At 36.6% G+C, this 14,751-nt stretch overlaps 1 protein-coding gene across 5 annotated transcripts in view; it reads left to right on the top strand.

Annotated features, from left to right (window-relative positions):
- UBE3A (ubiquitin protein ligase E3A) overlaps positions 1–14,751 on the top strand; it is a 90,539-nt gene that overhangs the window by 53,630 nt on the left and 22,158 nt on the right. For all 5 annotated transcript variants that reach the window (XM_061158546.1, XM_061158547.1, XM_061158550.1 and 2 more), the window contains 2 exons: positions 6,393–6,697; positions 13,467–14,713. In XM_061158546.1, coding sequence (XP_061014529.1) covers positions 6,393–6,697; positions 13,467–14,713 — 1,552 coding nt within the window. The remainder of the gene's footprint in view (positions 1–6,392; positions 6,698–13,466; positions 14,714–14,751) is intronic.

The following is a 14,751-nucleotide window of genomic DNA, read 5'->3' as shown; positions in this document are numbered from 1 at the left end:
GCCATCCAACCATCTCATCCTCTGTGGTCCCCTTCTCCTCCTGCTTTCAATCTTTCCCAACATCAGGGTCTTTTCCAGTGAGTCAGTTCTTCGCATCAGGTGGCCAAAGTATTGGAGCTTCAGCCTCAATCCTTCTAATGAATATTCAGGACTGATTTCCTTTAGGATTGACTGGTTGGATCTCCTTGCAGTCCAAGGGATTCTCAAGAGTCTTCTCCAACACTACAGTTCAGAAGCATTAATTTTTCAGCACTCAGCCTTCTTTATTGTCTAAATCTGACAACCATACACGACTGCTGGAAAAACCATAGCTTTGACCATATGGACCTTTGTTGGCAAAGTAGTGTCTTTGCTTTTTAATATGCTGTATAGGTTGGTCATAGCTTTCCTTCCAGGGAGCAAGTCTTTTAATTTCATGGCCGTGGTCATCATCTGCAGTGATTTTGGAGCCCAGAAAAATAAAGTCAGCCACTGTTTCCACTGTTCCCCATCTATTTGCCATGAAGTGATGGGACCAGACGCCATGATCTTAGTGTTTTGAATGTTCAGTTTTAAGCCAGCTTTTTCACTCTCCTCTTTCACTTTCATCAACAGACTCTTTAGTTTGCTTTCTTCTGTAAGGGTGGTGTCATCTGCTTGTCTGAGGTTATTGATATTTCTCCCTGCAGCCTTGATTCAAGTTTGTGCTTCATGGAGCCCAGCATTTCGCATGATGTATTCTGCATATAAGTTAAATAAACAGGGTAACAATATACGTCTTGAAGTACTTCTTTGCCTATTTGTAACCAATCCATTGTTCCCTGTCTGGTTCTAAATGTTGCTTCTTGATCTCCATACAGGTTTCTCAGGAGGCGGGTAAGGTGGTCTGGTATTCCCATCTCTTGAAGAATTTTTTGCAGTTTGCTGTGATCCACATAGTCAAAGGCTTTAGCATAGTGAAGCAGAAGTAGATGTTTTTCTGGAACACTCTTGCTTTTTCTGTGATCCAACAGATGTTGGCAATTGGATCTCTGGTTCCTCTGGCTTTTCTAAATCCAGCTTGAGGATCTGCAGGTTCTTGGTTCATGGACTGTTGAATCCTTGCTTGGAGAATTTTGAGCACTGCTTTGCTAGCATGTGAGATGAGTGCAGTTGTGTGGTAGTTTGAACATTCTTTGGCTTTGCCTTTCTTTGCAATTTGGAATGGAAACTGACCTTTTCCAGGCCTGTGGCCACTGCTGAGTTTTCCAAATTTGCTGGCATGTTGAGTGCAGCACTCTCACAGCATCATCTTTCAGGATTTGAAGTAACTTAGCTGGAATTCCATCACCTCTACTAGATTTTTTCATCTCATTTGTCATCTAGGTTCTGCTTTTATTATCTACATTGCTTTGTCACATATCTACCCTTCTACTTTTATTCATCAATCCATCTTTTTATCCCCATACATTTCAAAGTCACTGACATCCCTTTCCCTGAAGGTGAAACCATTCTTAAAAAGATTTCTGCAAAGTTTTCTAGAGTAACTTGCCCTCCACATATGATTTATTCCATAGAACATTTACTTGTAGGACTGTGTTACTGATTCATAGAAATAAAATAAGTCAGTGGAAGGTACTGCTTGTTTTAAAAGTGTAAGTAATGTTAAGAGTCAAGAGCATTGAGAGCACTCTCACTAGATGGTTTCACAGGGTTTGATAAGAAGTACCTTTTATAAAAAGTCAGTATGTTATAAAGTACTTGGTTTGTTTCTTGCATAGAATAAAAGTAAGACGTAAGGAAGTTATAGAAGTTATAGAAAGTAAGCCATCCCATCTTGGGATGGTTTTGAATGACCCATAAGATGGAACCAGTAGGGAAAGCACCTTTCTTCATATCTTTCCTATTTTCTCATTTTCTTCCTCCTCTTTCTCTCTCCTTGTCCCTTCTTTACCTTTCCTTTCCTCCCTCCCTTCTTTCTTCACATTTGAGGGAGTTACACATTTTATTGCACTGATTTGCTGATTGAAAAGAGTGAGGAGGCCACATGATTGGATGGAAGCATCACTGGAGGGCACAGTCTCTAAATTAAGAGTTGGGAAATTGTTTCTGTCACGTGGTGTTTATTTTAGGCTCTGCAGGCTAGACTACAGTCTCTGAAAACTACTCAACTATGCTGCTTTAGTGTGAAAACAGCAGTAGGCAACATGTAAATGAATGAGCGTAGTTATGTTCTAAGTAATACTTTGTGGATGCTAAAATTTGAATTTCATGTAATTTTTACATGTCACAAGATGTTATTTTTTTAACTAACTTTCTCAACCATTTAAAATTTAAGAACAATTCCTAGCCTACAGAGCTTTTAAAAAAAGAGGTGACAGATTTGGTCCATGATCTTTGAATTGGTAACTCTTAATATATAGGGATTAATCTTGCACAGGTTAGTTAGCAAAATGTCATTATTAGTGTACACATTTCCCAATGTCGAGACCTTTTTATATGCTCTTAATTAGATGGGGATACAGAATTGTGTACAGGTAATTCCAGGTGTCAGTGAAGTGAGGGAAGAAAAAAATGCTTGGTATGGTTGATCCCACTGATAACATGGAGATTCTGGCTTGGCCTTTCAGTCTTGTCTCATCAGTCTAGCTGCTATTTCTAAGTCTTGGGGCAGAGAAGTGGATCAGATAGAGGGGCCTACTCTTAAATCTATTCTTAATGGTATTAAAGGCCCAAGGTTTGGAGTCAAACCTGGGTTCAGACCTCTTATAAAATGTGTGACTAGTTATGTAACTCCTTTGACCATAATTAGAGACTTCTAGGATGGTGGTAACGATTATAACAGTAACGGTGGCTAACACATTGTGCTTACTGTGTGCTATGCAGAGTTCTAAGGACTTTATATAGTAACTCATTCAGTTCTCTCACAGCCACAATAACCCTGTATACCATCATTTTTAAGTTGAGGAAACTGAGACACAGGAGGTTTAAGTAAAAGTATTCAGGGTCACATAGTTATTAAGTGGCAGAGCCAGCATGTGAACTTGGACAGTCTGGCCTGAGTGTGAGCTTTTAACTTACAGGGTTTACTATCTTCCATAGTGAGAGTATCTATAAAATGCCTAACATGTAGGTCTTCAAAAAATAGGTATGTTTACTTTGCCGAATAGAGTGCTACCTGTTCCTCAAGAAGCTTGTGTTCTTGTGTGATGCCAGATATTCCATAAATATGAGATTCAAATTATGGTTTTTCAGAATGCATTTTACTTTTTTCAGTTCCATACTATTTATGGAATTTTTTTTTCCATAAAAGTTTTTAGTACTACTACTGTTAAGAATTGGAATTGAAATGTATCACCTTCTGTAAGACAGTATAGTAGACTTAGACTCTGAAGCTGGAAGGCCTCTGGACTCCTGTTTTTATCCAAGTTCTGCAGTTACATTTGTGTGACCTTGGATACATGATTTGACTCTGTGTCCCTTTTTGGCTGTAGACTGACAATAATCTTCAGAGTTATGGAACTCAGATGAGATAACCTATGTCCATAGTGCCTAGCAGTGTGTCCAGTATGTTACCAGCTATTCAGTAAATGCTTGTACTTTGCTCACCTCCCTGTTACAGATTTAGAACTGAAAGGAGCCTTAAAGATTGGAAACCGAGTCTCAATAGTACAGCTACTTTGAGACTTAAAGCCAGTTTTCTGATTTCTCAGTCTTGTTCTCTTTTTAGTGTTCACACTTGTTTATGCATTGCATTCAAAAGCATTATGTATATGACTTTTTTTTTTTAAGGGACAAAACCTGACATTCTTATTAAAAGTAGCTAAATTATTTTTGGTATTTTGAACTTTGAAACTAATCTTCAAAAAATCATATTGATAATTTAGTAAACCTGGAAGCCATTCAAATCATATATATGAAGTTTTAAAACCACTAACATTTCCCCATTCATATTCATTAATTTTAAATAAGTACTGTTATAGAAAAAATAACTTACAAGCAACATGATAGAATAATTTTAAAAACCCATCCAATCACATTCAGAGAAATGGCTATTAACACTTTGAAATAAAAATGGCTAATTATGACAGTACTTTGTGACTGACTTTTACAATTAAAAGATCAATTAATGATCTATGCTAAATTCAGATCTTGATAATTTTTATTTATTCCATTGTGTGGATGGTTATCAGTTCCTTTTAGTAATCTCCTATTTTTATGGTATGTCAATTTTTTTCCAGACTTTATAGAAACATCGTATTTTGCAAAGCTGTCTTATTTCACCAAAAATGGGATCTTTCGTTCATATGGTTGATCCTCATATTCACTTTTAAGACTTTTGATGCATGTTAATAATTTACTTCCAGAAAGAAAATGCATATTTATTTATATTCTCACTAGGGAAAGCTATTGCATTTTTGAAGGAGCAGCAAAGTGTGGCATAAATCTTACAGATCTTTTACTTCTCTTTACATGTTGTCACTTTAATCTTTTGCACAGTGATATATTTGGAATAATATATTTTAATTTTCAGGAGTGGAATTATTTATAACTGCATATAATAAGATATCTCAAGTCATGTTCATGCAGTTTTTAAGAGCATTTTGTGGGTTTTTCTTTTTTCCTCTATTTGCATGTAGTGAGTGGTAAATTTGCATGGAACTTCTGAAAAAGATAGCGGCAGAATGAATTGAATGTGTTTATTACTGTTTGTCACTTACCTTGATAGTTTAGAGACAAAGTCCTACTTTTGAGACAAAATTGAACTTACTGATGTGTCCCTTATTTGTCTTCTTGTGAGTTCTGTTTCTCATGATTAACAAGATGTATCTCACGATTAACAAGATGTAAACTCTTAATACTGTTTGCCATTTAGTCCTTCATGTTTGTGAGATAATTGTAAGAACATCTTAAGAATTAAATTAGGTAAATTATTTTTTCTAGTTATGATTATTTGATGTTTTTATTCCTACATGTGTATTTGGAACCAAAAGGAATAGCTATGAATTATGATTTTTTTTAATCCAGTAGACTACTCAAAGTTATGGTCTTCTTATAGCATCAATAGTAGTAGAAGTATATAGATCTTAAGATTTGAATAAACAGTAAAGATAGAAATCTAGTCCAGCTTCTTCACTTGATGAAATAACCCCTTCTTCAGTATTCTTGCTGGGCTTCCCTGGGTGGCTCAAATGGTCAAGAGTCTGCCTGTAATACAGGAGACCCAGGTTAAATCCCTAGATCGGAAATATCCCCTGGAGAAGGAAATGGCAACCCACTCCAGTTTTCTTGCCTGGAGAATTCCATGGACAGAGAGCCTGGTGGGCTGCAGTCTCAGTTCAGTTCAGTTCAGTTGCCCAGTCGGGTCCAACTCTTGGTGACTACATGGACAGCAGCATGCCAGGCCTCCCTGTCCGTCACCAGTTCCCGGAGTTTGCTCAGACTCATGTCTCTCGAGTCGGTGATGCCATCCAACCATCTCATCCTCTGTTGTCCCCTTCTCCTCCGGCCTACAGTCTTTCCATGCATCAGGGTCTTTTCCAATGAGTTGGTTCTGCAGCCTACAACGAGTCAGCCTGCAACGAGTCTATGAGTTGCAAAGAGTCTGACCTAACTAAGGGACTAACACTTTCGCTTTCACTGACCTTGCTAGGTCTTCTGGAACAGCAGTAATGAAACATTAATTCACATACATTAAGCTCACAAAGTAAGAGGGATATAAGATTTTGCTCTAAAGAGAATTAAAAATATTCAGTATTCCCATGGTGTGGTATTAATGAGGTATTAATAGTATTAATGGTACCATGGTATTGAGGAAGGTTTAATGACACCTTTTGGGATCAGGGTAGTATGTTTTGAGCCACTTTCTTGCAATATAATACAAGCTTTGAGTATTTTACTTATAAATATCTTTCAACATTCTTCATATAGTGAAGGAGGGGCACTTTTTTGTTCCACATAGAAGTTCTGTGTTAATCAATCTTGTTATCAATCAAGTATTTACAGACTGTTGAAACATAATGGGGATTATATAAAAGAAAGCTGGAATGGTACTTTAGACTCTTCATTTTCTTAGTGTTAATTATAAAGTGATAAAATACTAAACCTCTTAGCCACAAAACTTTTCAGCTGTTGTGCTAAACAATTAAAACACATCAAACAAGCCCCACTCACCATACCAAAGGAAAGCACATTCTATGAAAACAGTATTTTGACAAACATTGGTATTCATAGGTCTTAGGAAATAGCTATCAAATATTACTCCAGTTAAAGGTTTTGTGTAAGTAGTGCATCTCTGTTTTCTATACTTCATCTTAATATGCAAGTTTATTACTTCAGTGCTTGACTAACTTTTGCCTTGCTGATGATCTGTTGAGCTTTGTACCTGAGAGCTGTACTAATCACTGTGCTTATTGTTTGAATGTCTGGTACAGGAAGCGAGCAGCTGCAAAGCATCTAATAGAACGCTACTACCACCAGTTAACTGAGGGCTGTGGAAATGAGGCCTGCACGAATGAGTTTTGTGCTTCCTGTCCAACTTTTCGTCGTATGGATAACAATGCAGCAGCTATTAAAGCCCTCGAGCTTTATAAGATTAATGCAAAACTCTGTGATCCTCATCCCTCCAAGAAAGGAGCAAGCTCAGCTTACCTTGAAAACTCTAAAGGTGCCTCTAACAACTGTTCTGACATAAAAATGAACAAGAAGGACGGGCAAGGAGCAAGAGATGATTTTAAAGGTAAGTTGTTCTATTTTTAATTGAGAATTTTTTTACTGAAAACCAAATTAGAGATTTTCAAGATGTGTGAGGTGTTGCTGTTGTCGTTTGCTTAGGACATGTTTATAGTGAAGTGAAGTTGCTCAGTCGTGCCCGACTCTTTGCGACCCCATGGACTGTAGCCTACCAGTTTCCCCCATCCATGGGATTTTCCAGGCAAGAATACTGGAGTGGGTTGCCATTTCCTTCTCCAGGAGATCTTCCCGACCCAGGGATCGAACCCCAGTCTCCCGCATTGTAGGCAGATACTTTACCGTCTGAGCCACCAGGGAAGCTCATGTTTATAGTGGAATTGATTTTTATGTGGAAAAGGGCAGAACTAAATAATAATTGAGTTAATGATTTAACTCTTTCACTATTCTTATGGTCTTCTAATTAGAAGCAGATTATATTTCCAAAATATATTATATATTTTTTTGGAATTATATTTCCAAATTCCTTTCTTAATGGATTGATTAGAAATATTAAATGTTTTCCACTAGGAAAAATGTGTTACGTAGTAGTTAATCACATAAACTGGGCCATGAAGTCAATTAGCTATTAGAATAGCTGGCCTAAGTATCTGGAATGTGTTTTAGAACCTGAGCACTATATAGCAGACGGAGCAGAAGGAGGAATTTCTATTTCTGAAGACACTGCAAATGTTGTAATAGTTACCTGAAGAATAATGTTTTTCCTTCTAATTTATTCTTTCCATATCATGCTCACCTTCTCCCAGGCATTTAGCACACTCATACTGCCAAGAATCATTACCTAACAATGGTAGACTCCAGCCAAGCCTTACTTTGCTGTCTAAATGATCCTGTATTCCAAAACTGTTAATTTTTTTTTTTCTTTTAATCACCCAAGCTTTCTTTCTCCCAGTGAAGGCAAATCAGTATTAGAAGCAAGCTAATTGAATTTCTGAATGAATGACAGCTCTGCCCAGAGGTAATTCTGTTTTAAAAGAGGAAGCTTTTTGTTTAGGATCTATATAAGTTAAATCTCTATAAAGTTTTCAGTAACGTCATTTGAATCAAGTTTAAATTAATTAGTGAAATGTAGTTGTGTTACAGCTTCTACTCGTTTCCACAATAAAGCAGTTCTTATAACTTTATACAACTTTATTGTGAGAATATTTCTATTCTATGAATTAGCACACACCGTAGATAAATAAGGGAACGTTGTTAATACGTATAATGTAAAATAGGGCTTCCCACATAGCTCAGTCAGTAAAGAATCTGCCTGCAGTGCAGGAGACCCGGATTTGATTCCTGGGTGGGGAAGATCCCCTGGAGAAGGAAATGGCTACCCCCTCCAGTATTCTTGCCTGGAGAATCCCATGGACAGAGCAGCCTGGCGGGTCTGTGGGGTTGCAAGAGTCAGACACGACTGAGTGACGGACCCACCACCACATTATGTTCATTCTCCCAGGAAGTGTGTATCACGAGAACCGCAGTTACTATGGAGTGTAGGATGTGCTGTCACAGTTGAATGCAACAAGCCATTGGGGGTTATGATGCAGGATGGGTGTACCCATCTTCTTTTTGGCTATGTGCTTTATCTTGGAGGTACTTACTGAGTACCTCTTCCCAGTCTTCCTGTACTGTTTAAGCTCAAATCTGTATAATTTAGCAGTTTGTTCTTCCAGTCTGCAACACTCTTTTTCCCACCCCCTTTTTCTGGCAACATTTGTATTTACTATCATATGTTTCTACTAGGAATTATGAATGCATCAATGCCACTAGTATTTTTGAGTGTTAATTATATTTGCTGGCTCTAGTTTCAGTTCGGGGTATTGAATAGTCTACCCTAAACTCTGATTTTGCATGAGAATTTAAGTATAAAATGGTATAGATTAAGAGTATTATTCAAATATACATATCATAAAATATATATGTATATCATACAAAAATGTCTCAATTATTGTTTTCTCAGTAAAATGCCTCATTTTATTGATACCCAAATGTTATGAATGTTTATATCTCAAAATGCAGTGTCTTTTTAACTAATTTATACTTATGTCTGAAAGATTCAGCGTAACATTTTAAGCAAAACACTATGTGGATAAAATATTGGTACTTTTTATGCAGAATTCGTAGAATGTCGGAAACACTTGAAAATGTTCTGAAGGGCGTGACATGTCAACAAAAGGGTGTGTGGGTCTGGAACATTGCTGTCCATAATATAGGCCATGTTTACAGCATGCAGTGTTAACAACTTCATGATTTGATGATTAGGAAGCACAGTGTCCTATGTCCTAACTGGATAGTTATTTATAATAGCTACTTACCATGTACTGGTTGCATATTAAGAAATTAGGATTTTTTTGCATTATCCTAAAAGAACATGTTGTAATTTTTTTTCCCATTAAAATAATGGGAAATACAGTCCAGTTAGCAGTTTCACACTTCCCAGGAAAAGATTGTTGAAGTTTAGAAGAAGATGCCTATGTGTTTTTAATAGAACAAACCTAAGGATTTGTTCTTAAAGAGTTGTGGCTGTAAAAGAATGTGTTGCCAGTCTGGTATTAAGGACCAAAGATTAGATTTGTGGTGTGATAAAATCTGTTATTTTGGTGGTTAAGCATTTGGAAGCTGTTCATTCACTAATCATTTACATTTTAAAATGTCTTTTACTCTAAAGTAAATATAAAAGTAGAGGTAAAATCATATTAAGAAATTTTATATGTTGTACAGTACAAGGGTTCATTTGTCATAATGACAATAATTATCTACATGATTAAAATTATCCTCTGCGTAAGTATTTGATGACAAAGCTGTCATTCTTTTGATTAAAGGGATAGATTAAGATTTTTATTAATAACATTGTTTTACCAATATATCTTCTTAAAGTTAATAAACAAAATATATCACTTGTTCTCTTTCCTATAAACATATCTGAGTATTCAAAATCACGAAAACTATTTGGAGTGCTCCATTTTTATTTCTTCCACAGTTTGATAATTTTTACTAGCCAATATGAAAAGTGGTCTTGAAATGTTCCCCGGTGGTGCAATGGTAGAATATCTGCGTGCCAATGCAGAAAACATAGGAGACATGGGTTGGATCCCTGGGTCAGAAGATCCCCTGGAGTAGGAAATGGCAATCCATTCCAGTATTCTTGCCTGGAAAGTTTCATGGACAGAGGAGCCTGATGGGCTACTGTCCATGGGTCCCAAAGAATTGGACACAGCTGATCACAGCACATTTTTTTTCTTAATTTGTTAAAGGACAGTTTTATGATGTTACCTCTATAGTCTTTGTTTTCATAATTTGAAATGGTGATACTAGTTAGCTTATTTTATCTACTAATAAATAAATGATTTTTTTTTCTACTCAAAATATGAATTAGTCATGTTTGCCTCATTTATCAGGAAAGCAAACCCTCAGAAGTCTACCGATAGACTTCCACTTAGGCCTGCAGACCTGTTTCATAAATCGGTCCCGCAAGTGCAAGTGAGAATTGGAATACTAGTGTTTAGTTTTTGCAGTTTCTTTCATAATGGCATGTCATGATAAAGATTGGTGAATGAATTTGGAGTTAGCCAGCATAAAGTGTCTGCCCAGATGTATTAGAGACCTGGAGGGAAGAGAGCAGTTTCAGAGGATCACATTTCAGACATGAAGTGATTTTAGTCCTTCCTTTGGAGTTAAGAGGTAATTACAGTAGAAAATGTAAGTTAATATAGCCATGCAAACTAAATTGATATGGCTCAGGACACAAAAGTCTTGGGGTATTAGCCAGCATTAAACATAGGCCTTCTTCTGTTAGTTTAGAATGAGATATTGTGTTTGGTCATTAAATATTTCATATCCTTTTAGTAATTGGTTAATCTTACCTGTCAAAACATTTGAGTACTTCGAGTAATGCCAGACATGTTTGATAATAATTAAGGATCAGAATACACACACACACAAATACATGGAACTTTCAGATTTTTTAATTATCTTTGCCCAGAGTATTTATTCTTCTCTTTGCTATTGATTTGTAAAGTGAAATTTGGTTTTCTACTGTTTTAAAGGCTATTTTCACTCATTCCTTTTATTTAATGACCATAGCATTGAAACACTTTTGCTTATGTACTTTCATTTAAAATACATTTATTATTGTATCCCATAATTTGTTGTTATTGAAGTATTATTTTATTGAAGTACTTATAATATGCAATAAATTGTTGACTGTTAAAACATTTTCTTTTATACTTTAGGGGCTTTACCAATGGCACAGTAGCAAAGAATCTGCCTGCCAGTGCAGGGTTCGATCGCAGGGTCAGGGAGAACTTCTGGAGTAGGAAATGGCAAACCACTCCAGTTTTCTTGCCTGGAAAATTCCATGGACAGACGCTGATGGCCTATAGCCCATGGGATCGTAAAGAGTCAGACACGACTGAGCACATACTATCTGATACAAATGCAAGTCATAAGAGAAAAAGTACTGCTACTGAGGTATATTTCTCAGCTTTGGTAGTGAAAATTTGTAATTATATAGGCTTATTTCAGATAATAGGATGGGTTTTTCTGAGTGTTTTTTTAGTTGATAATTGATTATGGAATGAGTGAATTATAGTTAATTTTAAAGTTGTTAGTTTTTTTTTTCTTAGTTGAATTTCATGGGAGTTTTATGATATATGAGGTGTTAAGTCAACACACTGCGTATTGTGTGATGTTCCCAAGCATTGGAGTTTACTACTTTTTGAATTTGAATGTTTTACATTGTTTTCCTCAGTACCTTCTTTGAAAAGGTCAAACACTATAAAAACTCAGATTAAGTTGCACAAGATAAATCAACATTTGAGTAAGATGAGAACTCGGAGTTTTAGAAAATCATGTGTTAAGCTTCATTTTTGTGTGTGGGTTTGTATTTTTTTCTTGCGTAAGAAAAGTGTGCGAGAAGGAACACATGGAGATTTTCTTTTTCTAATGTGTCTCATGCAGTGGCACTCCTCTTAAGTACTCATGCATTCCATAACTTCCATACTTACTCTGTTCCTCTCAAGGGAATATACATAGAGATTTAAATTTTGTCATTAAGATAATGAGAGTCATAGGGTTGTCTGGTTTTTCTGAAAGACGATAATGGCAGATATAAAAAGTCTAATAGCAGAAGCTGAGAAGTAGGCCTAAGCCACAGTATTTAAAGACAGATACCAGAGGGAAGTAAAATGAATTCCAGCAAACTGCAACAAACTTTTTCATGTCTGTAACAATCCATTGCTCCAGATATTTTTTATCTCAAAAAATCCTTGAAGTGTTCTCTTCTTTTTTATTTCTTCCGTGATTTCATTAGAATTTCACCTTGTTAGCATTATTGTAACTCTGAAAATATGTAGTAAGTTGATTTCAGTCTGGCCTTTCATGACCTCCTGTCATTTTTGCCTTAGGATATTATTTCTTTATAGGGAAGAATGGATATAACAGAAAATCTTAATAAACTCCCATGGATTTAAATATTACAAGCTGAAAAAACAGTGGTAACATCAGTTTAGGGGAGATGATCATTACTTGTATTTTAAACACTCTGAAGTCAAGGTGGGGGAAATGAAAGGCTTCTTGTAAGGATCAGCTAGACTGCAATACTAAGTAGACTCTAGAAAGAATGCTATCTTATTACAAACAGTGGAAATTTATTTCTAGCTCGTCCAACAATCATAATAATATCCTGGATTGGCAGAGTTCTGTTTCACACAGTCATTCAAAGATGGAGCTTTATTGGCAACTGTTATCCTCAACACGATTTTCAGAACCATCCTAGGAGTGTCATCCCATTAGCCAGAAGGAGAAATGTCTTGGCCTGAAAGTAGCAGTTATCCCAGAAAGCTGGGAAAGAAGGAGAAAGTGTCCAACTCTGTACCCAGAAAGGAGAGGAAGTAAATTTTGGTGACTACTAGTGGTATGTTTTGGAGAAGGAAATGGCATCCCACTCCAGTGTTCTTGCCTGGAGAATCCTGTGGACGGAGGAGCCTGGTGGGCTGCTTGCTGTCCATGGGGTCGCACAGAGTCGGACATGGCTGAGCGACTTAGCAGCAGCAGCAGTGGTGGCGTTCCTCTTGTCTGCTTGTAAGTTGCCTTCTTCCCACTCTGTTTTTTAATTACTCTGTAACTGTTTACTGTTCCTGCGTAAGATTTATTCCAGCCTATTACTTGGCTGCATGTGGCAGTATCTGTCAACTTCAGAGTGTATGGTTAGTGATATATTAATTCTTCTCTGTCACCCACAGAATGGTCACCCTGAAAAACAAAAACAAAAACAAAACTATAAAGGAAGACTCAGAAAGGAACTGGTTTGGTTTTAGGACATGGGCTGTTTCCAGAAGAAGACTCTGAAGAAACCTTTCTGAAAACATTGCCTCAGTTCTAGTCTTTTGAAAACAGTAGTGAAATGAGAAACCTCTCAGAAATACACTGTTGTTTCTGGTCTACAGTGAGGAATGTGATGAGTCAGCACATGATATCCTTGATTCATATTTACAGTTAATGGTGCATGTTAATATATGCCATCATTGTGAAAAGAGTTTGAGCTCATTAAAAGCTGTGTATATAGAATACGAAAGAATGAGTAAGGTTGTACTCCTGTTACTAGTACATTGGAAAAAAAAGATAAGCGTGTTTTGTTTATTGAAACATACTTTTTAAAAGTTGTAAATCACAAGTGTTATTTATTTGGCTATTTTGTTTTCACTAGAATTTATTAAAGCAAACGTGCATGTATGTTATGAAAATAAATGTTCTCTCTTCTCCTGATTTTCTAGATGTGACTTACCTAACCGAAGAGATGGTGTATGAAATTCTTGAATTATGTAGAGAGAGAGAGGATTATTCCCCTTTAATTCGTGTTATTGGAAGAGTTTTTTCTAGTGCTGAAGCATTGGTACAAAGCTTTCGGAAAGTCAAACAACACACCAAGGAAGAACTGAAGTCTCTTCAAGGAAAGGACGAAGATAAAGATGAAGACGAAAAGGAAAAGGCTGCATGTTCCGCAGCAGCTATGGAGGAGGATTCAGAAGCATCTTCCTCAAGGATAAGTGACAGCTCACAAGGAGATAACAACTTACAAAAGTTAGGCCCTGATGATGTGTCTGTGGATATTGAGGCTATTAGAAGGGTCTACACCAGATTGCTCTCTAATGAGAAAATAGAAACTGCTTTTCTCAATGCACTTGTGTATTTGTCACCTAATGTGGAATGTGACTTGACGTATCACAATGTATACTCCCGAGATCCTAATTATCTGAATTTATTCATTATTGTCATGGAGAATAGAAATCTCCACAGTCCTGAATATCTGGAAATGGCTTTGCCACTATTTTGCAAAGCAATGAGTAAGCTACCCCTTGCAGCCCAAGGAAAACTGGTCAGACTGTGGTCTAAATACAGTGCAGACCAGATTCGGAGAATGATGGAAACATTTCAGCAGCTTATTACATACAAAGTCATAAGCACTGACTTTAACAATCGAAATTTAGTGAACGATGATGATGCTATTGTTGCTGCTTCCAAGTGCTTGAAAATGGTTTACTATGCAAATGTAGTAGGAGGGGAGGTAGACACAAATCATAATGAAGAAGATGATGAAGAGCCCCTTCCTGAGTCCAGTGAATTGACACTTCAGGAGTTACTGGGAGAAGAAAGAAGGAACAAGAAAGGTCCTCGAGTGGACCCACTGGAAACTGAACTTGCTGTTAAAACTCTGGATTGTCGAAAACCACTTATCCCTTTTGAAGAGTTTATTAATGAACCACTGAATGATGTTCTAGAAATGGATAAAGATTATACTTTTTTCAAAGTAGAAACAGAGAACAAGTTCTCTTTTATGACATGTCCCTTTATACTGAATGCTGTCACAAAGAATTTGGGATTATATTATGACAATAGAATTCGCATGTACAGTGAACGAAGAATTACTGTTCTCTACAGCTTAGTTCAAGGACAGCAGTTGAATCCATATTTGAGACTCAAAGTCAGACGTGACCATATCATAGATGATGCACTTGTCCGGGTAAGTTGGGCTACTGTTTAAAAATTAGTACTAGATCC

Source organism: Dama dama, chromosome 13 (assembly GCF_033118175.1).
Source record: "Dama dama isolate Ldn47 chromosome 13, ASM3311817v1, whole genome shotgun sequence".
Taxonomy (NCBI): Eukaryota; Metazoa; Chordata; class Mammalia; order Artiodactyla; family Cervidae; genus Dama; species Dama dama.
Note: the sequence above shows the minus strand (reverse complement) of the source record. Positions and strands in the feature narration are given on the sequence as shown.